The sequence below is a fragment of the Debaryomyces fabryi genome, assembly GCF_001447935.2.
Source record: "Debaryomyces fabryi strain CBS 789 chromosome Unknown contig00030, whole genome shotgun sequence".
Classification (NCBI taxonomy): domain Eukaryota; kingdom Fungi; phylum Ascomycota; class Pichiomycetes; order Serinales; family Debaryomycetaceae; genus Debaryomyces; species Debaryomyces fabryi.
Genome location: NW_015385456.1, coordinates 1 through 24,395, shown reverse-complemented (window position 1 = coordinate 24,395; position 24,395 = coordinate 1). Strand labels below are relative to the sequence as shown.

Below are 24,395 nucleotides of genomic sequence, written 5' to 3'. Positions count from 1 at the left end.
ATAACGTAATAAATTAATTAATATATAAATGTCTTACCAACAAAGACCGTATCTGTATAAACCCAACCCCCAATATCGAATGACGAAAAAAACCGATGCAAAAAAAAAAATGAGTAACTGATAGGAGAATTCGACTCCTATCTCGGAGTCATATTGACCAACCATTTCCGATAGTTGGATTGTATCAACTCGTTACTATTTATGATAGAGTTATCGGTATTCTCTTCTGACTTTCCGAACATTTCTAATGCATAATTAGACAATGTGACGTCTCTAGGTTGGCTATTATTTATCACACTGTAGTCATTATTGCCTATCGCATAATTATGTCCGTTGCAGGCTTCATTGGGTTCGTGGTGAGTCTGGCAAAACCAGCACTCATACAACAAGTGATCTTCCGACTCGGAAGCAACGCTTAATGGAGATCCAACTGGACTCTCGTAGTAGATATTGTTATCTATGTCTTGATCTCGACATTCATCACAACAGTAAAGGGATCCAGGTATGACTGGATTTCCATGTGCCATGCAGTAATCTTGAAACATCTTTGGTATAATATAATGTTAATTTGGATTAGTATAGTAAATCTATAATAATGTCTTTAAAAATTTATAATAATAATGATTTGATAAGGATGTAGTATGCTTAAAACATGGGACTAATTGTCTATTTATATTTTGCAACTGAAAAATTGTGGTTCACTTGTATAGCGGATTGTGAAAATGACTCAAATAAAAATTCTCGGTGAATCACCACTATTATTATAATGGTTATACAATAGGAGCACGTAAAAACCACACTATATATACTTTAGTGGTTATTTTTGTGGAACACAGTTTTTTTTTTTAATATTCTTACAAGATGACTATTCATTCATTTTTCATCTTTGATAGGCATTGCAATTGCATCTACAACCGAGAATATTCTCACGAGCCAAATGATAATGGCACCATAAATAAGAATAATCAATCGGATGGGGCCAAATTGCTATTTGGTATGCTATATTCATTGAAAAATATGGCATCGAAGCTAGGAGATGGTGATATGAACAACTTGTTGAAGTCATTTAGTACTTCCAAGTACAGAACACATTTTATGGAATCTGCTACGGGGTTGAAATTTGTGATTATTTCGGATACGTCGATAGATAACCTCCAGAACGTGTTGTGGGAGTTGTATTCTAATTACTACGTGAAAAACATCGCGTTTAACAGTTTGAGTGCCGTTGATTTCAAAGAGGAGGAGAAAATCAGCAATAGTAACTTTATTGTGGAAACAGACAAGTTCTTGCAGTCATTGGCAGTCTTTCAATGAAGCCACGCTGGTTTCGGTGGTGTTTATTTGTTGTGGGTGTTGAAAAGAAACTGTTGTTCGATTGCCTTCATAGATGGTGACTTTTGGCCACATTGAGCCACACTTTATAAAGCTTTAAAATAAATACAGACCGTGATCCACCCTGCCTAAGATGGGTCACGGTCATTACTGGGGTATACAATAACATAGCAATTGTCTCGCTAGGTCTGAGAATCGTGGTTGATGGAAGCTAGCATCCTTTACACCCCTTTACACAATTTAGCGGTTTTTAAACCCCGTCGCGTGATTTGTCCCACAACGTGTATATATCTTGGTCTTTCATGAGCCATATTGAATTACAGTGTCCCTTCGATGTCAATGGAAGCACGTACATCTTGCGTTTATCGTCTCGAAATTTGTGGAAATGAAGTTATAACTAGAATATATTGTGGAATTCGAAAATGGAAACGAAATCATTTAGTTCTTCCGAGCTATAAATTGTATAGTAATATACTTAAGCATATCTTTATAAGTCCATTGTATATTGTAGCGGTATTAAACGTATAAGAAGGCTTATATAAATAAAATCTTCTTACCTCGGGCATCTCCATGCTCCATGAGATTAGAGACAGAGCGCATCGCACGGCGCAACGTTTTTATACTTACTTATCGTGAATACTAAGAGTCATACTAAGTAACTTTCTTTCTGTGTACATATAAAGGCATAAATTCGGTTCATTACCACTTTGATAGATTCTGGTGAAATAGAAGTCCTTAGAATTAATAGAATACGCATGAAATGGATCCCCGACCAATTTATTTCAAGACAACCTTACATGAAATATTGTTTGTATTTGTCATATGTATGGCTCAACTCTTGGCCCAAGGAGGTATAACCATGGCATTAACTCCCATGAATATAATTCTCGATTCCTTTACAAAAGACTCCGATTCAATAGAAAGTTCAGAAAGGGTTTGGTTTATGGGTTCATATGCGCTAACTGTGGGTACATTTATATTAATCTCGGGTAGATTGGGAGATTTATTTGGTTTAAGACGGATGTTGCTAGTCGGTTGGGCGTGGATTGTAGTCTGGGCAATAGTAACTGGTCTTTCATATTATAGCCATTCAGTCATATTTTTCATTATCTGCAGAGCATTCCAGGGTATAGGGTTTGCTCTTATCTTGCCTTGCGCTTTGGGTATATTGGGTAACATTTACCCAATAGGTGATAGAAAGAACTTAGCATTTGGCTGTGTTGGTGCATCTGGGCCTATTGGTGCCACACTTGGGGCTATATTTGCAGCCATACTTGCTCAGCTAGCATGGTGGCCATGGGTATTTTGGATATTGGGGATAGTGGCCTGTATTTTGGGTATTGCATCTTTCTTTATCATTCCAAACAACATCTCAAATGTAAATAGTAAGCTTGGTAGAAAAGAAAAATTAAAGAGAATGGATATTTTGGGTTCTACAGTCGGTATAATCAGTCTAGTATTATTCAACTTTGTCTGGAATCAGGGTCCAGTTGAAGGTTGGGGTACAGCCTACATTATTGTACTTTTAATTGTATCTTCAATTGGAATAGTATTATTTTTCTACATTGAATTAAAAGTTGCTGAATATCCATTATTACCAAAGTCAATATTCAATTTCAAAATTGGTCTTTTATTGCTGTGTATCAGCTTTGGCTGGGGATCATTTGGTATTTGGCAATATTATTATTGGAGTATTGTATTAAACTTGAGACACTACACGCCAATTGCAGCTGGTTTGACCTATATCCCATTTTTTGTATTGGGTATCATTGCAGCTCTTTCTGTTTCTGTCTTGATTTCCAAAATTAAACCCTCATACATTATCTGTTTTGCTTCTGTGGCCTTCATGTGTGGATGCATTATGTTGTCCATTATGCCAATTGACCAGTCGTACTTTCAAATCTCTATGGGCCAAATGTTTTTGCTAGCTTGGGGTATGGATCTAAGCTACCCTGCTGCAGCCTTGATTTTGTCAGATTTCTTACCCCTTCATCATCAAGGGATGGCTGGTTCGTTGGTCGCAACGGTCGTTAATTATTCAGTTTCATTGTTCCTAGGAATTGCAAGTACTGTGGAAATAGAAACTATGAAGCATCATCATAACACGCTAAAAAGTTATAGAGCCGCGATTTACATGGGCATTGGCGTGGCCTTCCTCGGAGTTTTATTCGCTATTATTTTCATAATTGCTCAGCATGCAAAAAGGGACCCTGACCCTGAAGTCACTGTGGTTAAGGAGCTTTCTGTCAGTGATATCGATTCAAATTTGAAAGAAGTAAAACAACCACTTGATATATAGATATAATTTTGCAATAATTACTTAATTGAATTTTGTAGCTGGCGTGCGATTACCAATATGATTGTATTGAAAATTAATACTATACCGACCATAGCATATTTCAATATACATCAATCAATCTAATATAAGGTACAATTGTAAAGCACTAGGAGGTGTCTAAGAAGGTGTTTTTTGTAAATATTATTGCTTCTGTACGTTCACCTAAATTATAAGTTCAAATTATTCGTGGCACAAGGTTATTAATATATAATCAAACAAGTAAGACATATATATATCTAAGGGTAACTAAATTAGATTCATATAAAGATGTCGACCACGTCCACGCCTGCCGAAGCGTTGGCGCCCAAGTCGAGTAAAAGAATCGAGTTGGAGACACTTATAAGAGAATTTCAGACTAAACTTGGCTCTGACTGGGATAAATATCACGAATCGTTGAGTTTATTTTTGGTTGGAAAACTATCACGTCCAGAATTAATACAGAATATCACACCAATTTTAAAGAGTGGTTTAAGAAAGTATCATAACAAGTTATTACTTTTGAACTTTTCAAATTCGTTGAAGGATGGTCCTTTAGATTTTCAAAGTGAATTTGCATCATTCTGGAATAAGAAAGCAAATAAAACTAAGAACATTCGATCAAGTCAATATGAAAAGTTCAAGCAAAACATTATGGGTTTGCCAGTTAAGGAAAGAAGAAGAATTAAAAATATCACTAGAGAAAGCGGTAAAAAGGGTAAGCTAAACGCATCAATAACGTTAACAAGACATGCATTACTACCAAAGATTCCAATGATTCAGGATACTGCACAACAACAATTACAGGTTAATAATTTAGTGCAATGGCAGCAGGATGTAGTAAATGGTATTAATACCCCAATTGCAACAGAAAACTATGAGATTCCTGATTATGATAATTTATCAAGACGCATACTTATGACTATGAGAGAGTATGGATTGACGGGAGGATTAAGTACAGAAGTACTTGAAATGGTTCTTCTTGGACTAGATGCCCATTTAAAGAATATAATTGAAAGTGCTATTGATGTTGCGAGATATAGAGAAAATAAGTATACAAAGAATGATTTTATATCCACAACTCTTAATTCTATACAGCCCTCTGATGCTAATGATAATTCCAAGAAAAGAAAGGCTAATCATGAGGTAGAAAATGAAAAGAAACGTAAGGTGACCTTGAATATTAATGATTTATATGATACATTTGAAATGTTCCCACATTTAATCGAGCCATGCGGTCCAAAACTAAGACTATCAAATGTAATGTTACAGAATGATGATATGATATCTACGGATTATAACTATGAGTTACCGCCTAAGCTAGAACCAGTCGTGGAACCAATAGCAAACGGGATACTAAAAAAGGAAACACCTGTAAGCAAATCTAATGGAACTTTGCATATTGAAACGAAAGAACTGGAAGTTAAATCGGAGGACAAACCTTTGCATGCAATTAAGCCTGATGCAAATATTGAGAAGGATGAAAAATCTTCTACAAAACAAACAGAAGGATCTCCTCAATCTAAAGAAGTGGCTAGTAATTCTCAACATTCCACAGTACAAGCCCAGAAATCGACTCAAAAGCCACCAATACCTGATGCTCATGTTGGGACGACTGATGAATTGAAATGGATGTTACATGACCTTATTTCTACGATGTAATTTTCTACTATTTATACATATAATCATATAGAATATCAATTAATTATACATGACATATTTTAACTTCTCCGTTTATAAGGCGAATCAGTAGAATTCATAATTTCCAAATTCTTCAAAAAATGCTTTATTTCAGTCTCTGGCAAGGCATTAAGTAAAGATATATGTAAACATTTGCTTTGTGAGTATGCATAGTTTAGTAGGAATATTAAATCTTCTGAGACTGATGAATGAGAGATTATTGGAGTATGTAATAATTCATATTGTCTTGATGGCTTAATATATGTTACATCTAATAACATAATATTAGATTCAAAGCTTTTAAATAAACGGGGATTACTGGCATCAACGCTTATTATATATGCAACTCCCTCTACATCTTCTGGAATCTGTAAACTTTTTATCACTTCACCTAGACTTGACTCATCGTCAAGTGACATTTTCTGGCTAGATATTTGGCTGAGACTGTAGTCGCTATTATCAAACTTTTTCAAGTATAATGGACTTGAAGAATTCAACATGTCAGACGAATTTTGGCTGATTGCAACGCACTTTAAATAACAATTAAATTCCCATGCCTTCTTACGAAATTTCTCTGACTTTTCGACGATACTTTTATGACTTGAAATGATAGAATCAAAAATAAGGTTATTTGTTGCATTACCAGAGAATATAACTGAACAGTTAGTTCCCAAAATTGAGCTATTGATGAGCGCTCCAAATTCATCAAAGATGTCACTATTCGACGCATTAGAATTAAAGCATTTGTTGAATTTAAAAAATTGGTTCTCATACTGAATTTCTTGTTCTCCGGTAAGTCTTATAATATCTGGCACTTTTGTATAAACCCTTATTTTTCCTTCATAATCCATTATTGAGTTTTCAATAACTCTTCTTTGTTGGTTGTGCTTTCTCATTTTGCCGTACGCCATTTCATAATTTTTCTGAGATTCTGCCAAGCGTTCATCCCATTCTTTGTTTTTTGATTCCAAGTCAATTAATGTATGCTCTTCTGCGTTTAAATCTGTCAACAATGATGATCTTATGTCAGAGAAGTTATTCATGTTTGATTTAAGCGTATTTATAGATTCTATGATAGATGTATTCTCATTCTCTTTTGAGAGAACTTGACTTTTTTTCTCTTCTACCTTTGCCGATATCTTGTCATACTCTGATTGCTTCTCCTGGTAAATATTGGTCAACTTATCAACTTCTTCAACTTTTACCAGTAAATATTTGTCTAGTTGTTTATCAAGTTCGGCGGTTTCACATTTTATTGTCTGTAGTTTCCTAGATTTTGTTTCTTCAAATTGGTTCTGAAGCTGTTCAATCTTCGAATTCAAACACTGTATGTCTTCTATCACTCCCTTATCCTTATAAGATTTCGCTTTTGTCAATTCATCCAGTAGCTGAAATTTAATTTCATTGTATTCTGTTGTTAGCTTGTTCGATAGGTCTTTAATCTGAACATTGATAAGCTGCTCTTTATGTAATACATTCTTCATAACTGAATCCTCCATGAACTCGAATTTTTTCTTCTGTGAGTTTATTGTCTGTTTCAAGTCTGATAATTTATGATTAAGCTTCTTCAGTGATCTTTTTAGTTCCAACAAATCATATTCTAGTTCGTCAACCTTAGATGCTGATATTTTGGCCTGAGAATCTAGCTCATGGTTAATTTCACTTTGTCTTGTTATATCTCTCGTAAATGATTGCTCTACATTGCTCAATCTGGCCCGTAGAGTTGGACGGTTACTATATGTTGCATCTGGTTGGGGTTTCTTGGATAGGTTCTGATTTATACCTATAAGCTTGTTAATGTGTTGAAAGTTCAATTCAGATTTTGCTGGAGCAGGAATGTTACTGGATTTTCTGTTCTTTTCTGCAATATTCTTTAACGCAAACAGCGAACCACTGGGTGCTGGCGGTATATGTGTTGTGAATGCATGCGTCTCCATATCAGAGGGTAAATCAATTCTAGCCATATCGAAGCTCAATGAATGTCTTTTATTGTCAACCCGTTTTGTAGGTGGGTTAGTATATGTATTGTTTATATCGCTCAAGGCACGCTTCTTTCGTGGCGACCTTTGATCTTGTAGTTCATCGTGGTAGTCAGGAAGTGGTACTTTAGACATCGTATTTGGATCACAAACAATTTTGAAACAATTACAATCGTTGAATTAAGATTTAGTTTTCAAAGTAAAACAAAGATTCTTAGTCTGGATAGTTTTTGATTCAAAACACCCTGTATTATCTTGTTCAGCAGTTCGTATAGTCCAAAGGATATGAATGTTGAAGGAATAGTAGGATCATCTAAATGTAAACTTATCATTGAAATGTAAACATTCGCACGTGAGGTATTCTTCCACTACAAACTATCCAGCTACACTATGGGTTGAATAATATTAACATGTAATATATAGGAGTTATAAAGTATGTACAGGCAGTTATAACCAATATTTATAGCAAACATCTCTGAATAAATTGCAAGCAATTTTGTAGCATCATAAGATGGTATTAATGTAAAATCAAATTTGTCAAAACGACTTCAATAGTTGTTGGTATGGATCAATGATATGACGCATACAACAGATTAATAGGAGAATTAAATGATAAATGTCTAGTTGAAGTCCTTGTTTTGTAAATTACGGGTCATTGCTGGTAAGGCTACCCTTATACCATCAAGTTCCTTGCTCATCTTAATCTGGCACCCCAATCTGGAGGTCTCGGTTAAACCAAAGGCCAAGTCCAACATATCATTCTCATCATCATCAGGCTCTGGAATCTCGTCATAAAATTCAGGATCGACAATAACATGGCAAGTGGAGCAGGCACATGAACCTCCACATGCACCTTCCATGTCCAAATTGTGGGCTTGGGCAATATCTAAAATATTATCACCTTCTGCTACCTCGAAGGATAATTGTTCTCCATCTTTAGTTATGAATGTAATATGGAGTTCTTCACCCGGGTTTGGTTTATGGAGATGGCCATGAAATTTCGGAACAGTTTGGTGAAATTGTTTGTAAAAATTCAAAGGACCCACAACATTTGAAGAGCGATAATTGTTATTTAACTTCTTTGGAATGCAACGAGTTGATTTGACTATGTTTCTGAACATCTTCCAGTAAGTTGTTATGTTATTATGTTTTAAACTGTTGTGAATGCTTTTAATGCTGATTACTCATGCTCAAATTTTTTTTCAGTCTCAATTTCACCGGTCCGATAGTCATCGATCGAACTCAATAGTCAAGCTGCTGTAAACTTCCTTAGTGTACAATATTATTACATATTAGCGTTATTCGTGTATATCATGATATATATGGTTTAATAAAGTACAATCAAAGTATAGCGAACAAAAATAGAGAAGTAACGAATTAAATGATGTATATACTGTGCATGAAGAGAAGTGCCCTTACAATCATGTTGCAGCTTCATACACTATTACCAAAATTTACTTGCAAGAACCAAAAATATTAATAAAATCAACACAGCAATAATAGCATAGCTTATGAATTTATTTGCAGTTAATCTTCTGCTCATTGACTTCAAAGTTTTGATTGACTTGTCGACGTATCCATCGGCAGTCATTAAGGTGTTTCTAGAGCCCATGATTTGCTCTCTTTGGGATCTTAAATCGTTAAGAATGTTACCCCCAATATTTTCTGTTTCGAGAGCTATTCTTTGACTATCTCTCAATCTCTCGGACGTCCTTTCTAGTGAAGAATTGTTATTCAACAACTGCTTACGTTGTGAATCGTGTATATCGTCATGAGAGTCATCATCGGTATATCTGTTTCCAAACAATTCGTATTTATCTTGATCGTCCAACAATTTCTTTAATCTATCTTTACTGTCCTCCACTTGTGCTTTATATTGACGTATCTTCGTGTTATAAGTTGATCTTTGATTGGAGGGTAAGTTTTGTACTTCTATACTCATTTGGTCCAATACTTCTAAGCATTCATCTGTTGCTGTCTCTATAGCCCTTAAAAACTGTTTTCGTTCATCTTCTCTTCGTTAGTAAAATCTCTAGATACTCCGGCGCCACTAGTGGTCAAGCTATACATACTTCCATCTGCTGACGATACTTGAGCTAGTTTAGATTTGGCTTCTTGTAATGCCAATTGCAAATCAGATTCATACGTAGAGAATAAGTCTGACATATTCCTTTGATGGATTCTAGATCAAGGATTGGTCTCCATCGTTCCTTATTCTAAGAACTGATATTAACCACTTGTGTTGATTATGTAATCGACTATTATTCTTGATAGACTTGCCATTAACAGACCTTCATATTTATTAGTTACTTTCAGCTTTTATCAATAGAAAATAGGAATTATAGATTTATAGATATATAAAGTACTTAAAAATAAAATATACTAAAAAAAAGAATTATAATATAAAAATAACAAGTTATTTGAGAAAATACAATTAGTTTCTGGTCTCAAATTCATCGCCAGAGACTTCGTCATCGTTCAACTTATACTTTTTAAACGCAGCCTTGATCTGGCCTAAGAAGTTTTCGTTGGTCTCTGATTCATTGGCAGATCCTCTTGATAATGTTGGGGCCAATTCTGCTACCTGTTCCTTGATATGATCCGGATTAGCATTTGAACTAGTCAACGGAATATTCTTCATCATATTCATCTTAGCCTGGTTTTCTTCCTCTTCATCGTCCAAATCTAAAGAATTAATGGTCATATTAAGTAAAGATTTACTTGAACGTCTCCTCATTAATTTTCCTGGGAATGGGCCTGCTTTAGGACGGTATTGTTCAATATCATTCAAAGAGTCTTCGCTGGAAGTCTTGTTGGTGTTCTCGCTATTACTCAAGAAAACAGAAGACCGTGGGGTTCTTGGTGTTCTAGGAGTCTTAGGTAATCTACATGAAGCACCATTATCGTGGATCCATTTTGCAACCAAAGCTGTCCATCCACATTGATGACTAGCACCTAATCCTCTACCAGTATCACCATCAAAATATTCATAGAATGGGAAATAATCTTTGAATAATGGATCTTTGTTCAACAAATCATTTCCACCGTTACAAGCCTTATTTTCATTCTCATCAGGAATAAACAAATGCATCAAACGATGTTGAATTTCTTGGGCACATTGAGCCAAATTCAAATATTCCCCAGATCCTTTCGGACATTCAACCTTCAAATCAGTACCGTAGTATAAATAAAATCTTTGCAAGGCCTCAACAAGCAAGAAGTTAACTGGGAACCAAATTGGCCCTCTCCAGTTTGAATTACCTCCAAACATTCCTGAATCAGATTCACCTGGCAAATATTTGACCACATACTTTTCGCCATTAACATCCATTTCAAATGGATTGTTTTCGTGATATTTAGATAAGGATCTAATACCATATGGCGATAAAAATTCATCTTCGTCCAACATTCTTTCCAAAATCGAAACCAATCTATCCTTATCAACTAAAGATAACAATAATCTCTCACCTACACCACGATACTCCATGGATGCGATGTTTCTTTCGGCAACTGACTTCCTATTTTCAATGAACCAGTCTAATCTTTTTCTGAATGATGGAAATTTGTCCAACAATTCTGGCTCTAATGTCAAAGAAGCATACAATGGAATCAAACCAACCAAAGATCTTACAGGTAATGATTGAGAGTGATTACCATAACTAATAGCATCATAATAAAACTTATCGGTATCATCCCATAACGACCTTTCAGTAGCTTCTGATTCACCTTTTGCTGCACCTCTGTAAGTCATAGCATCAGCAATCAATAAGAAATGTTCAAAAAACTTTGAGGCAATGTTTTCATAAACAGGTCTCGTCTTAGCTAATTCTAAAGCAATGTTCAACATCTGTAATGAAAAGAAAGCCATCCAACCAGTTGAATCAGCTTGCTCTAAGTTACCACCAGTTGGCAAAGGCTCAGACCTATTGAAAATACCAATGTTATCCAAACCTAAGAAACCGCCAGCGAAAACATTATTTCCATCGGAGTCTTTTCTGTTCACCCACCAAGTGAAATTAAGCAACAACTTTTGGAAGACTACTTCCAAAAAGTCCAAATCTTCAGTCCCATACATCTTTTTCTCGATTTTGAAAATCCTATAAGTTGACCATGCATGGACCGGAGGGTTAACATCAGAGAAGTTCCACTCATAAGCAGGAACTTGACCATTTGGATGCATATACCACTCTCTGGTTAATAAATCAAGTTGCTTCTTGGCAAATTCTGGATCAATCATTGCTAACGGAACACAGTGAAAAGCAGTATCCCAAGCAGCAAAGAATGGATATTCCCATTTGTCAGGCAAGGACAAAATGTCATCAATAAATAAATGCTTCCAATCCTTATTTCTACCATTTGCCCTGTTTGTTGGTGGTTTTGGAGTATTAGGATCACCTCTAGACCAATAATTGTGAACAAAATAGTAGAATTGCTTAGTCCATAACAAACCAGCAAATGCTTGTCTTTGGACTTGTCTTAAATCATCACTTATTGGCAATGGAGATACCTTCCAATAAAATGCGTCAGCCTCATCTTGACGTCTTGCAAGAGTTTGATCAAATTCTAATTCATCAATCTCACCACCTTGTTTAGATAACTTATAACGGATAGTAACATAATCTCCCGCTGGAACACCTCCATTTTCGTTAAACGAAAACCAAGCACATGCTTTGGTACCTGATCTTTCGGGATTAACGGCTTCTTTTTCATCATGGATAATTAAATCATGGAAAGCATCCTTAACATACTTAACTTTGTTCTCTTGATCATATAAACGCTTGGTGTTGGTCTCATTCTCAGTAAACAACAAAGTTGGCTCAACATCAGGGGAATTTTCGGTATTACCTGGAGCAGGTGCAAATACCACACTACGTTTACCAAATTTAGCATGATCAACTTCAATGGTGCAATCTCCTTTAGCACTTAAGTTTGGCTTCAATTTTTTCGATTCTTCAGTACCCCAAGACCATGTATTTCTCAACAATACATGAGGCATAATATGCAATGGAGCCGGCTGATCACTTCTATTGTAAGCAGTAATACGGAACAATAACTCTTCAGGGTCATCATCGCTCTTACCCATTTCAAAAACGACATCAAAGTATTTGTTATCGTCAAAGATACCAGTATCTGTAATTTCATATTCTTTTTCTTCCCTAGATCTCTTACCATTTTCCTCGATCAATTTTTTGTAAGGAAATTTGCTTTGAGGATACTTGTACAAGTATTTCATGTACGAATGCGAAGGGGTATTATCAAGATAGTAATATAATTCCTTAACATCTTCACCATGATTTCCCTGTGAATTGGTAACTCCAAATGCCTTTTCTTTTAAGATATCATCTTGTTCATTCCACAATGACATAGATAAACAGATCAATTGATGGGTATCCGCAACCCCGGCTAATCCATCTTCACCCCAACGATAAGTTCTGGATCTTGAATGTTCAAATGGAAAATCAGACCAAGCATCACCATCGTGGGAGTAGTCTTCCCTAACTGTTGCCCATTGTCTTTCCCCTAAATATGGTCCCCAATGCTTCCAATATTTAGTCCTCTTCTTATTCTCCTGTAATCTAATTTCCTCACTAGTTAATTCATGTTTGGTCGATTCGTCCGTCATCTTTTAACTAACTTTGCTGTATTATATTCTCTTAATCTATTTAAAACTAACTAGAAGATTTTGATTAAGAAAATATGCTTTTCAGTTTTTCTGTATTATTTCTTCATAGAATTGACCCCATTTAAGTAGCGCATTGTCTTCGCTGTTCAATTCTCGTTTTTCCGTAAATGTGCGCCAAATTTCATCCTTGCTCCTATAAAAATAACTAAGACCAATCATTTTATCCGCTTGCAGAACAATTATAATGTTCCGTGTGGCTTTCTTATGCATATCTTGTATAATAATAACTTATATTCTCTACAAATGGGTATATTTAAATATTAATGTTGTCAGAGTCGAAGTAAAGTTAAGCATGTCGGGGCATACTGCCCCAGATAATTGTCTGCAATATTTTGCAACTGTTCAAGGAAGGAAATTTTTACCTTCGGCCAAGATGCAAATGATATTGTTACATGCCTAACAAATCAGATATATAGAATATTTATATAGAATAGAGATCAAAGTAAAATTAGTCTTAGATATGGCTCAACAAAATTCGAAGTTCTCCAGAAAATAATTTACGTGCATATATATATACATAATTTTTGCTATAGTTCAAAGTCACAATATAACCTGGAAATGTAACTAGTATAGTGGGCCTTTAGTGAATTGAAGATATTTAACCAAAATATTGACCGGGTGTATAAGAAAAAATTGATGTGGGTTTCATGCAAGCAATCCAACCCATCTGGTGAGAATAATGTCCGCCTGAAAAATTCGCTTAATTCCTATTAGATAAACCACAACTAACCACCAAAATTAGCTGCAAATCACTTTCGACGAATTATGCCAATGAGAGAGGGGATGCTAAACTATTCGGAACCTATAGGAATTGAATAGTCTGACTCGTCAAATTATGACATCATGTGGGATGATCTTCGATCGAAGCATACGAGCATATTAGCGACCAAAATACTTTTTTTCAAAAGGACGGATCATGTTATAGGAAATGAATGTAAATGCAATATTAAGTTCGAATGATATATCTCCTCCGGCCTCACCGAATTTTTGAGAAATTACTCCTTGGTACCAAGTCTGGTTCATCGCTAGCACAGTTGAAACAATGCCGCATGCGAAGGCAACGGCACCTGCAATACCAATTGGCACGGTAGAATGGTCGTTGAAATCGGAAACATCATAACCTGAAAAGCCCCTTCTGTAAACAAAATGCTCTGTCAATGCAATCCCAAGATAAATAGAAACGTTATAACTAATAATCGATAAGAAATTAGACATGGCAGCTTCAAATACATAGTACGCAGGAATAGCAAATGCCAACGACACAAAGTTTCCAATAAGACACCAACCTAGTCTTGGAAACTTGGCAAACTTGGACCAAATAGCTTGAGCCGAAAGTGCTAGAGAGTAAGAACCAGGGAGATTATTTGCGATTGTAGATAATGCTAAAATGACACAGCAGAATTTCCCAAATCCGTGTAAGCTATCAATAACCAATATTTCGTAAAGCAATCCTCCAATAGAATCTTTATCCCATCCAGCAGCCCAAGCTGGATCCGATGCGATGCCCATGGCACATGCTGCACCCAAAATACAAGAAAAAATGCATGGGACTGATAACCCAATCATCATACAAAAGAATATTTTCCACGAAGAAGTATCGTGGGGCATGTATACAAAGTAGTCGGCAGCAGATGGCGCCCATCCGGCTGCAAATCCGAATATCAATGATGTAAAACTTAGCACATTCCCTGCTTCGACCTTGCCCGCACTCATGCTTCCAAAACTAAAGTTATGGGAGATCGTTAGTCTTGCAATAACAACTAAATAAATAACCATATTAGGGATCCATGAGTATCTTTCATAAAGATGGACGGTTTTATAACCAAAAAATGCAATAACACAAGTACTTCCAGCAATTATCACACATCCTACTGCAGGAGGAACTCCTAGCGATCCAAGCAACGTAGCAGAACTGATACAATTCACAGCATTCCAACCAATACAACTCAATAAGTTGAAGAAGCTAAATATTCTTGCGACATACCCACCTGTGAAGTACCTTGATAAAATTTGTTGCCTCAACCCGAATTTGGCTCCAAATATTGCAAATAAACCCACCGGCAAAGCGCCAATAATAGACCAAAAAATTATAACTAGCACGCATGTCCAGAAATCCAACTGGTAAACAGTGGGGCCCAATGCGCCTGTACTAATTGCACTTATCGCTAAATTTGGTGACATGAACATTGTCAACGGTAATAAAAATGACGTCTTCTGTCTTGATTCATTAGAAACTCTTTCTATTCCCCTGACTTCTGCACCATACCTTAACCCTATTTTGTCTAAGAAGTTTGTTGCTTTTGGTTGGTCTTCATTAAAAATGTCGTTATCACTCCCAGCTTCTAAATCATTATTTAATTCCACTACTTTTTCAGATTTAATCAACGTTTTTTCTTCAATCTGAGGCATGACGTTCACAGTATTTCTCAAGTGTTTATTACGGCCGGATGCGATTACATTTAAGTAATAGAGAAGACCATGCCTTTTATTGAGGTGGGTTCAGGTTGCCGTAAACTTTTATTTCATTTGCGTCAATGCGGTGTCATGAATTTCCTTATTGAGAATATTTTCCGATTTATTCCTTTCTATGCTTATCAATGAAATTTTGACATAATTGGAGCCGTACCATTATTCAACTATTCCCCGTCAAAAAATACAGAACTAAATACTATTGGTTATAGGGGATCTGATCCTGATACAGGCTTATAAGGTATTCGTAGGCATTCCTTGTTTTATCTCTTTTTTTAGTTAGTTATTTTCATATATTTTGAGTGTACGCACATTATTCATATAAAATTTTCAATTTTACATATCTATTAATTCTATTCTATTTCGGCATTCAAACATTAGCTTTTTTGAGGTTTCAAATATCAAATATTCTAAATTTTGATTGCAAAACTTGAAGCGTTTGCAGTATTCGTAAAATTGTGAAGATAGATTTTCTTGTAAATGACTTAAGCCGGGAACTGCAAAATTAAAATAATTTTGATCAATCAAACAATTTGTGGCCATTTTTTGTGTGTTGACAACTAAATGGAGTATCATTAGTTCACCTAATTCAGATATTATTGGGAATAAGTTATTAATGTGGCGATGTTCGATAGGAGCTTTAAGTACTTGTAGCTGATTTAATTTTGAAAGATTAGATAATGTCGTTATTGGGAAAGTGATTTTTTTGCAATTGGTATTAGGTATAAAGAAATCTAATTTTAATTCTTTCAAAGGATGGTTTGTTAGACTATTCATTATTGCAGCCAAATCTTCCTTTAGGCTTTCTCCATTTTTACATGTTATGAGTATATCAAGTTCCTTCAAACACATCATATTAAGCAAACGCAATATGCTACTATTGTCTGCGAGCTCATTCAGGAAATCTATCACTAGACTCTCTAAATCTGATAAGTGAGATCTTAGTATATCAAGAAAAAGTGTAGCAGGAGGGTTTCTCCTAATGAAAGAATCGTTCTCAAACATATTTTCAGTACAGTTAATTATTGCAAGTTTCTTTAATTTGGGAAGATTAATCGCCTTGATTAAATCATTTGCATTTGTAGAAGTTATGCAAAAGTCCTTTAATGTAAGTGAAGATAAATTAAGGTTTTGCACATGAAAAAAAATAGTTGACAAGTAGTTTTCATCGATTGAATCAATCTCAATTAAATTAGTAACACTCTTTGGCTTACCACAAGAATTTTTCAGAATAGTCAATTCTTGCAAATTTGGAAACTTCAATAAGTCTATTTTTGACAAATTTGAAGCGATGTTAAACCCAGAAATCTCCAATATTTTTAAGTCCAAGAGTGGATGTCGGATCAAAGTTTTCACTACTTCGAAATTTTTAAAATTTCCTCCGAGGTTGCAGAGCTTTCCTAAAGGCAAGTATTTCAATATTTCAAACGAAAGATACGTGTCAACAATAAACCAGTTCAAAGTGTTAAGATTTGTCAAGATGGGAAATATTTTTTTTAAGTATTCATTTAATATTATTTCAGGTATATCAGGAATTTCGTTTTTTAATGCAAAATATCTTATAAAGTCACCATATTGAGGATTTGTAGTAAGTTTATTCAAAAATAATTTCAAAGAATGCAAGGATTTAATAGTAGTAGTGCTAGATGATAGTTCAAATTGAAGGTGGGTTTTCGAAGAATCCACGGTTATTGATTTATACAATTTAGGAATTAGAATTTGATGCAAAGACTTATTCGTGCTAGACAAATTCACCAAATCAAATTGATTTAGCGACTTGGCTATTATATTTATAAGCTCTATGGGTAATTTATCAATCATTTTGGAAGATGTAGTATAATATGAGTTGTTTATGCTTTGGGCTTCAATATATGACTCTCGTAAAAATTTCAGTATATATATCAGCTCGGGTAAAAATTATCTGATCGGATCTAAACCGTAATCGCACTAGGAATATACCCTTCGGGCGTGTTAATGGATTGGTATCCAATAAAATTGCATACCAAATTGCGCTTTGTCGCGTGAAATATTTCACTAACATGTTTACCTAGAGCTTGTATTCATTCCTTTATAGGCTTCATATAATAACCACGGTCTGAGTTGCTATTTGGCGCTAAAATAGCTGAGTGGTTTTGGAATCTTCATTCCGAATCCCTAGGACTATATTGTAAACGTACTATAATTTGCCAGATCCCTTCACATGCCATTACTATCGGAAATAACCTTCACTACTGAAAATCCGAAATCCTGTGTCATTAGTAGACCCTACCCCTTAAGATCCGAGCACCTCAGCTGCATGCTATACCTTTACGTTATTAATTGTTGAGTCTAGCACATATGGTCGTCCTACGCCTCAACTCTATCTATATGTACAACAAGATCCATCAGTACATGTACATTGTACGCTACATGAACCTTAAATTGTAGCATCATCCGCACTTTAGCGTACTATTAGATTTGGTTTCATGGACCAATCAAATCGTAACTGAAGCACTTGTTCGCTTTACTACACTTACAAATCCTCTGCCTCTACTCATGCTACCTCTTCAAACGGACTAGATAACCTCCAAGTGCCCCACCTCATCTAGCCCTTGCTGCCTCCTCGATTCTGGCCTCAGGTCTATTTATTCTATCTACTCCGACAATAACCCACTATTGTCCACTACATGCATCAGTTATCGCAATCGTAATAATTGCTACGTATTCCCCTTTAAAGTGCGGACTATATTACTCCTCTATATATCCAGCAATTCTGCGCCCATCCTCCCAGTCCATTCCTCTCTTTCCTATGGGTGTAAGGCTGTAGGTGTACCAGAAGACCGTTTACTACTCGCAATTGCATAAGCCGTCTATGTTAAATTACGTAATTTCCATTCCCATTGCGAGGTATTTTCTAAATCCCGTATTGCTTCACATACAAAACGTAGGCGTTAGGCATGTTGCCATCAAGACTGTGTCTCCACCCGATAACAACTCGCCGGCGCCACCAGAGCATACCAGTAGTACTTGTAAGTTCATTATTATTGAACGCTTCCGGGTTTTTGCCATTATTGCCATTATATGCCGGGTTCAAGAAAGGTCGTGTCTTGTACAATATATAAAATTAATAATCGATTCCATTCCAAATATATTTAGTTTAGGACAATATCTAGTTATTATACTGAATTCTACGGTGTGAAGGTAGTATAGATATCTAATAAGGGTGAACATTGCAGTATAGTAACTTATTTTAAGTACTGCGAGGTCTAGCGAGAAGAAATTCAATAGATTAGTTGATAGAATATTATATTAGCATTATTCACAGAAATTCCACAAGAGATACTTTATTGCCACAGAATTTATAGATGTTTAATACCAAAATCTTTGATAATAATAATTCGGGAGGCCAGTCGTCGTCAGCGATCAATATACCACCGCTGGGGGCTTCGGGCATAAGCACGAACGAACATTTGAATATCCCTCAACCGATTGACATTAGCTACCAAAGACAGTCATCGATATTCAATAATTCTCGGTTTAGACGAGAATCAATTGCGCATTCGCAGGGGATGGGAGGTGTTTCATGGGGATCGGTTACGATCGGGTCCTGGTTGAAAGATGAAGTTATGATGGTGGGTAATGGTAACAACAATGCGAATACCAACGCTTATGCCAACAGCCATTTACAGCCACATATACAGCATCATTTGATTAACCCCAGAAGGGGCTCGGTCCGCCACCAACAGAATCCTAGCATTTCCATGTCGCCACCAATTCAGACGTCTTACTTGCCGGACTTAGAGGCTGATTATTGCAAGGACTATCTGTGTTGTGGGCAACTCTTACCTACATTACATGACTTGTTGCGGCACTATGAAGAAGCCCATATCAGTCCTTCTCCTCCGCAAGATCAACACATATTAAACTCGACCAGAAATCGAAACAGAAACAATGTTCATAATATCATGGAAACGGTTTCCACTACTGATGTATTTTTGAATAACCATCACCATAACGCTCATAACAATCATCCTAATTTAAATATTCCAAATAACCAATTCAATATCCACCAGCAAACAATTAGTCAAGCATCATTAAATAACACTATTCCTCAAAATAATCCAATACCGACTAACCAACATCAAATACAGCAGCAACAGCAACATCATCAACAACAACACCAGCATCAGTCTCCAACACAACAAACCCAACAAATACACCAAGCACATCATCAATCACCACCCCAGTTCCAGAATATTCCTGCACAATCAGATTCTGGAACTCCTCGTCCAGATGAAGACGATGCAATGTACATTGACGATCCAGCACGTCATTTGTACGTAATGGAAAACAATGAATATAAGCCTTATAAATGTCCGGTAATAGGTTGTGAGAAGACATACAAGAATCAAAATGGGTTAAAATATCATCGTTTGCATGGCCACCAGAATCAAACTCTTAAAGAAAATCCTGATGGAACAATTTCCATCATTGATCCGGAATCGAATACCCCATACTTAGATGGTGCCGGAATGGAAAAAGATAAGCCGTATAGATGTGAAGTTTGCGGTAAACGTTATAAGAATTTGAATGGTTTGAAGTATCATAGAGGCCATACTACTCATTAGTTGCATTTGCATTTATTTATTGTTCGTGTGTTCCATATGTATACTGCCTTAGTTTATTTTTGTCTCGCAAATTATTTTCCTTCATTGATTTGGATATTTTATCTTAATTGTAATATTTTTTTTTTCAGAGACATTTCAAGTATATAGTTTCTTTTTTATATTTAGTGAATGAAAAGTTGTCATATAATACGATCATACTCTAGTTTAAGTTCAGATTCATGAATGCATGATGAATCATTCTACAAAATATGATAGTCTATCTTGCCATTGCTTATCAATTTACTGATTCTTCACAACTAAATAAAATTGCGAATTATTTCAGACGATAAGTCAAAATTAAGAGCTTGCTTGTTATCGTAAACAATTAAAATATCTGATGAAGCTTACCTTCACTATACCGTTGGCCATAACCAGACAATGGTTATATATACTTACATTATTAATATCCATTTTTGGTGTTCTTTTGCCTATTTCAATTATTGCGTATTTGAATTTCTACAAGGTGTTGATTCCTAAACCAATAACAAGAATTCCTTTAAAGTTCGATCCTTTTTCATCTAAAGAAGTGGGAATGAAAAGTTTATTTTACTTGAATAATATAAACGAAGTATTAAAAGAAGATCCAGCAATTAAGTATGAAATTAGTTTGAGTTTGAACATTGTTTGTAACCGAAAAAACTATGACGATATCTATAACATCAATTCAGCATTTGTTATTGGAGATAAGTCAGTATCGAATAACTCCTTCTTGTTGAATTGTGATACAAGATACATATATAATGAGAATAACTGGTTTGTTCCCTATAGGTTGAGATTTTGGGTCCCCCCACTATTGACTAATATCGACAAATTGATAAATATTAAATCCCCTTTGACAATCATTACGGGAGAACTGTTACTTCAATTAATATCTGAAGGCGACAATACAAGAAATGCATTAGTACATCTCGATAAGCGCTTAATTGTTGACAATAGTAATAGTTTCCTAGAGTTAGCAATACAATGGGATGGAATGCGCTACTATATGCTTAACTATTATTTCACGTCATTATTCATTGGAGTATTAATCTTTTGGATACCAAGTTCATTTGTTTGCTTGGCTAGCAGTATGATAGTACTCTTGAAATCCACTGGTGGAAAAGAAGAGTTAAGAAAAAGGGAATAATTGAATTTTATAAGAATTACGATTTCTAAACTCTAATTCACTAATGTACATTAATATCAATAATTTGCAGGGCTGAATTTGTTGCTCTTGTTAAAAAAAATATGACATTGCATGTGGAACTGAAGCAAGATTAATCTTCATATAAACCTGTTTCTTTGACCAGGTTTAGCAGACAGTTGTCATTGGAACAATCCATTCATTGCATAAAAAGTTAACAGTATATAAAAATTTATACATAATGTTTATATTAACCAGCATTTAATATTTTAGACTCGTTTGACCCATCAACTGGTAGAAAAGGAGTGATTCTTTTTAAATAGTCTTGTTCACTAATTTCTTCATCTATACTATTTTTCCCGTTCTCATTCCCATTTAAATTACTAATAAAATTAAACTGGTCAGTTTTAATCTTTTTTATCAAGTATGTTTCAAACTCTTCACTAATTAAATTCCATTCGTTTAAACTTTTGCCTAAATTCAACCATTTGATCTTATTATTAGCTATTTTATTAAATAAATCAATTTCATTATTCGTATCCCCGTTGGATGGGTCATTAACTAACAAATTTTCATTAGTGATATAAAATTTATCGTAAGGATCTGAATTAATAAAGATCGAGATACATGGAATTTTAGGAAGCAATGGCAAATTATTGCTCTTCTTTGACCTTTCAACAAACTTCTTGTTGTGATTATTCACAACCATATATTTCTCATTCATGGAATCATGATCGATAATAATACCAAATTTATAAGCGGGCCTTATAATTTCTGGAGGAACTTTATATAATTCTGGTGGCTTTGGAATAACTAATTCTGATAATTCAGTTGAATCAGTTTGGATACTGGACGAATCAGAATCAGATTTTGATGACGATGAATTGGTTGAAGCCTCAGTGAAAGATGTAGGAGTTGACTTGAAAGACATTATACTTGGACTAGATGACCTTGATTTAAGAGAAAACGTAGTTGATAACGAAGTAAGAGAAACTGAATTTCTTTGACTCTTTAAAAGGTTATTGTCGATGCGTTCATTACCGGCCTTCTCTTCGACCGATAATATCTTGAAAAATTTGCCAAGCGAGTTAACTAGTGAATTATTTCTGGATTCCTTCATGCCTTCTTGAATCGATCTGGAATCAATTTTTGGCGAACCAGGTAATGAGGAACAGCTATATATCGCTTCATCAAATATTTCGAAGGGGTGTGTTTTCCGAATCTCACTAGGCTTAGTTAAACTAGACGAAACATCTTGATCATTGACTAGTATGAACTCTTCATTGGTATTTATTGGTTGTATTCCAAATTTTCTGTTAACCAAAGGGTTATCAGCTTTGAAGTTCAAATTAGTTGCAATATTTTGATTATTAAATTCTGATAATCTTGCATACGATTGTTGCAATTTATCTTCAACCCTTTTGGTCGTCTGATAGGAAATCGAAGATTCGAAATTGTTTACCCCTATAACTCTCCATATAATCAATCTTAAATAGAATGATCTAACCATCGGGTTCCAATGAACAAAAAACCTTTCCCATATCTCATTCGATATAAGCCAATTGATGAAATTCAACTTGAAACTTTCGTTTAAATCAACAAGCCACGCTAAATGAATGTCCTTACCTGCTGAGACCGAAAGGCGTTCAGGAATTGTACCCCAGACATTGAACAAAAAGGCAAGATTTTTCAAAACTATTTGAATATGGTCTGTATTATTCAACATCATGTAAACGCATCCTAGCCAGAATTCCCAATTCACTTCTCCTGAGACGTGGTTAATAAACTCATAAACGACATTAAGTAGTAATCCATTTTTTGTATGATCGTAAATGCTGGTATCTTTGGCAATTGAAATAAACAAGTTATCCATAAAACTGATTATACTTGTGCTAAACTCGATTTTTGAAAATTTGATATCTCTAATTGTCTTGAAAACCTTCAAAATAGAATTGTAATAAATATCATTCTGCTTGCTTACATTAATAAGCGGTGGAGGAGTGGAATTTACTTTATTCTGTTGAGGAAACTGGGATGCGTGTTGACGTGCAGCTTGTTGTTGAACCGCAAATGCATTAGGTGGAGTATTATTCATTTTGTTCATATTATTGTTTGAAATTCTCGTTATTGAAACCTGGAATATTTGACAGATATGACTGATAATTACATTGAACCCCGGACAATGGAATAATATTGACTGGTCAATATTAGGAATTGGAGCTAAATAATTTTGCAAAATTGTAATATAATGCCTGAAAAAAGAATTGAATACATCACTATCGCTATTACACCATCTCCTAACCCATGGTCCATTTGGATCTTGTATACCTTTCACCGGATGCGTTGGAGGTGTTATTGAATTAATAAACAATTTCTGCTTTTCATTTAAATTTGGCAATCCTTTAAAATCGATTAAGTAATGAGTCGTAGGTGGAAATAGACCATACAACATGTCTATAAGTGTGTCATTGATAGTTAAATCGTTAAAATAAGATAGGTTTGATTCCAATACATATTGCTTGACATTCAATAAGAATAGTAAAGCATTGCTAATGTTTGGAATGTTGAAAAACGAGTACGCAAAAACTTTCCCAACGAACGCAGAAATAGCAATAGGAACTATCTTCATACTTTGCAATTTATTGATGCAATAATCTAATGTCTGGATTAATAAAGCTTCGTATTTTCCATGTGTTTCTTTATCAACATACGTCCAATCTTTTCTGGATAAGATTCGAGAGATGCATTCTAAATAAGCATTTCTATCCGTACTCGAAACCATCGACTGCTGATTAGCCTTGGGCACAAGGCTACTCAATAAATAGGTCCACCACTTGAGTAAAACGGATGTACATATATTGAGTAAACTTTTGTAGACCTTAGAATTCACAGGGAAGCTTTCATCCAAATCACATAGCGTCCGTAAAAATGGCAACACAGTAGCTCTTAGGATATTAGCTTTTGTTGTGCCATTTGTTTTTGAGTTGAATTTCGCCAATTCTATTTCTAGCTTCTTGAATTGTTTCAATAAGGACTTTATTAATTTATCATCGTCGGATACTCCACCAGAGGTAGCTGGCTTATTAGCCGACGAACTATTCATACTTGGGGCATTATTTATAGGAGGTGTTTGCGGTGGTGTTGGTGTCGAGTTTATTGTCTCCGCTGT

At 35.1% G+C, this 24,395-nt stretch overlaps 13 protein-coding genes across 13 annotated transcripts; 5 read left to right on the top strand and 8 right to left on the bottom strand.

The window, feature by feature from the left end:
• Window positions 1-137: 137 nt before the first annotated feature.
• AC631_01935 (uncharacterized protein) lies at window positions 138-545 on the bottom strand (the record flags this gene model as incomplete). Its single annotated transcript, XM_015610765.1, has 1 exon — window positions 138-545. One exon carries the CDS (start codon window positions 543-545, stop codon window positions 138-140), a length of 408 nt encoding a protein of 135 aa, XP_015468387.1.
• A 472-nt stretch (window positions 546-1,017) lies between these two features.
• On the top strand, window positions 1,018-1,314 carry AC631_01934 (TRAPP subunit; the record flags this gene model as incomplete). The annotated part of the gene is made up of 1 exon (XM_015610764.1): window positions 1,018-1,314. One exon carries the CDS (start codon window positions 1,018-1,020, stop codon window positions 1,312-1,314), a length of 297 nt encoding a protein of 98 aa, XP_015468386.1.
• An 877-nt stretch (window positions 1,315-2,191) lies between these two features.
• Window positions 2,192-3,631, top strand: AC631_01933 (uncharacterized protein; the record flags this gene model as incomplete). Its single annotated transcript, XM_015610763.1, has 1 exon — window positions 2,192-3,631. One exon carries the CDS (start codon window positions 2,192-2,194, stop codon window positions 3,629-3,631), a length of 1,440 nt encoding a protein of 479 aa, XP_015468385.1.
• A 306-nt stretch (window positions 3,632-3,937) lies between these two features.
• AC631_01932 (uncharacterized protein) lies at window positions 3,938-5,308 on the top strand (the record flags this gene model as incomplete). Its single annotated transcript, XM_015610762.1, has 1 exon — window positions 3,938-5,308. One exon carries the CDS (start codon window positions 3,938-3,940, stop codon window positions 5,306-5,308), a length of 1,371 nt encoding a protein of 456 aa, XP_015468384.1.
• Window positions 5,309-5,367: 59 nt separating this feature from the next.
• On the bottom strand, window positions 5,368-7,440 carry USO5 (Uso5p; the record flags this gene model as incomplete). Its single annotated transcript, XM_015610761.1, has 1 exon — window positions 5,368-7,440. One exon carries the CDS (start codon window positions 7,438-7,440, stop codon window positions 5,368-5,370), a length of 2,073 nt encoding a protein of 690 aa, XP_015468383.1.
• A 485-nt stretch (window positions 7,441-7,925) lies between these two features.
• Window positions 7,926-8,426, bottom strand: YAH1 (adrenodoxin; the record flags this gene model as incomplete). Its single annotated transcript, XM_015610760.1, has 1 exon — window positions 7,926-8,426. One exon carries the CDS (start codon window positions 8,424-8,426, stop codon window positions 7,926-7,928), a length of 501 nt encoding a protein of 166 aa, XP_015468382.1.
• Window positions 8,427-8,749: 323 nt separating this feature from the next.
• On the bottom strand, window positions 8,750-9,247 carry VTI1 (v-SNARE protein; the record flags this gene model as incomplete). Its single annotated transcript, XM_015610759.1, has 1 exon — window positions 8,750-9,247. One exon carries the CDS (start codon window positions 9,245-9,247, stop codon window positions 8,750-8,752), a length of 498 nt encoding a protein of 165 aa, XP_015468381.1.
• Window positions 9,248-9,739: 492 nt separating this feature from the next.
• Window positions 9,740-12,928, bottom strand: AC631_01928 (uncharacterized protein; the record flags this gene model as incomplete). The annotated part of the gene is made up of 1 exon (XM_015610758.1): window positions 9,740-12,928. One exon carries the CDS (start codon window positions 12,926-12,928, stop codon window positions 9,740-9,742), a length of 3,189 nt encoding a protein of 1,062 aa, XP_015468380.1.
• Window positions 12,929-13,867: 939 nt separating this feature from the next.
• On the bottom strand, window positions 13,868-15,397 carry FCY2 (Fcy2p; the record flags this gene model as incomplete). The annotated part of the gene is made up of 1 exon (XM_015610757.1): window positions 13,868-15,397. One exon carries the CDS (start codon window positions 15,395-15,397, stop codon window positions 13,868-13,870), a length of 1,530 nt encoding a protein of 509 aa, XP_015468379.1.
• Window positions 15,398-15,793: 396 nt separating this feature from the next.
• AC631_01926 (uncharacterized protein) lies at window positions 15,794-17,278 on the bottom strand (the record flags this gene model as incomplete). Its single annotated transcript, XM_015610756.1, has 1 exon — window positions 15,794-17,278. One exon carries the CDS (start codon window positions 17,276-17,278, stop codon window positions 15,794-15,796), a length of 1,485 nt encoding a protein of 494 aa, XP_015468378.1.
• Window positions 17,279-18,801: 1,523 nt separating this feature from the next.
• Window positions 18,802-20,064, top strand: SFP1 (zinc-coordinating transcription factor; the record flags this gene model as incomplete). Its single annotated transcript, XM_015610755.1, has 1 exon — window positions 18,802-20,064. One exon carries the CDS (start codon window positions 18,802-18,804, stop codon window positions 20,062-20,064), a length of 1,263 nt encoding a protein of 420 aa, XP_015468377.1.
• A 376-nt stretch (window positions 20,065-20,440) lies between these two features.
• Window positions 20,441-21,229, top strand: AC631_01924 (uncharacterized protein; the record flags this gene model as incomplete). The annotated part of the gene is made up of 1 exon (XM_015610754.1): window positions 20,441-21,229. The coding sequence occupies one exon, from the start codon at window positions 20,441-20,443 to the stop codon at window positions 21,227-21,229; it is 789 nt and encodes a 262-aa protein (XP_015468376.1).
• A 247-nt stretch (window positions 21,230-21,476) lies between these two features.
• On the bottom strand, window positions 21,477-24,329 carry AC631_01923 (uncharacterized protein; the record flags this gene model as incomplete). Its single annotated transcript, XM_015610753.1, has 1 exon — window positions 21,477-24,329. One exon carries the CDS (start codon window positions 24,327-24,329, stop codon window positions 21,477-21,479), a length of 2,853 nt encoding a protein of 950 aa, XP_015468375.1.
• Between the last annotated feature and the right edge of the window lie 66 nt (window positions 24,330-24,395).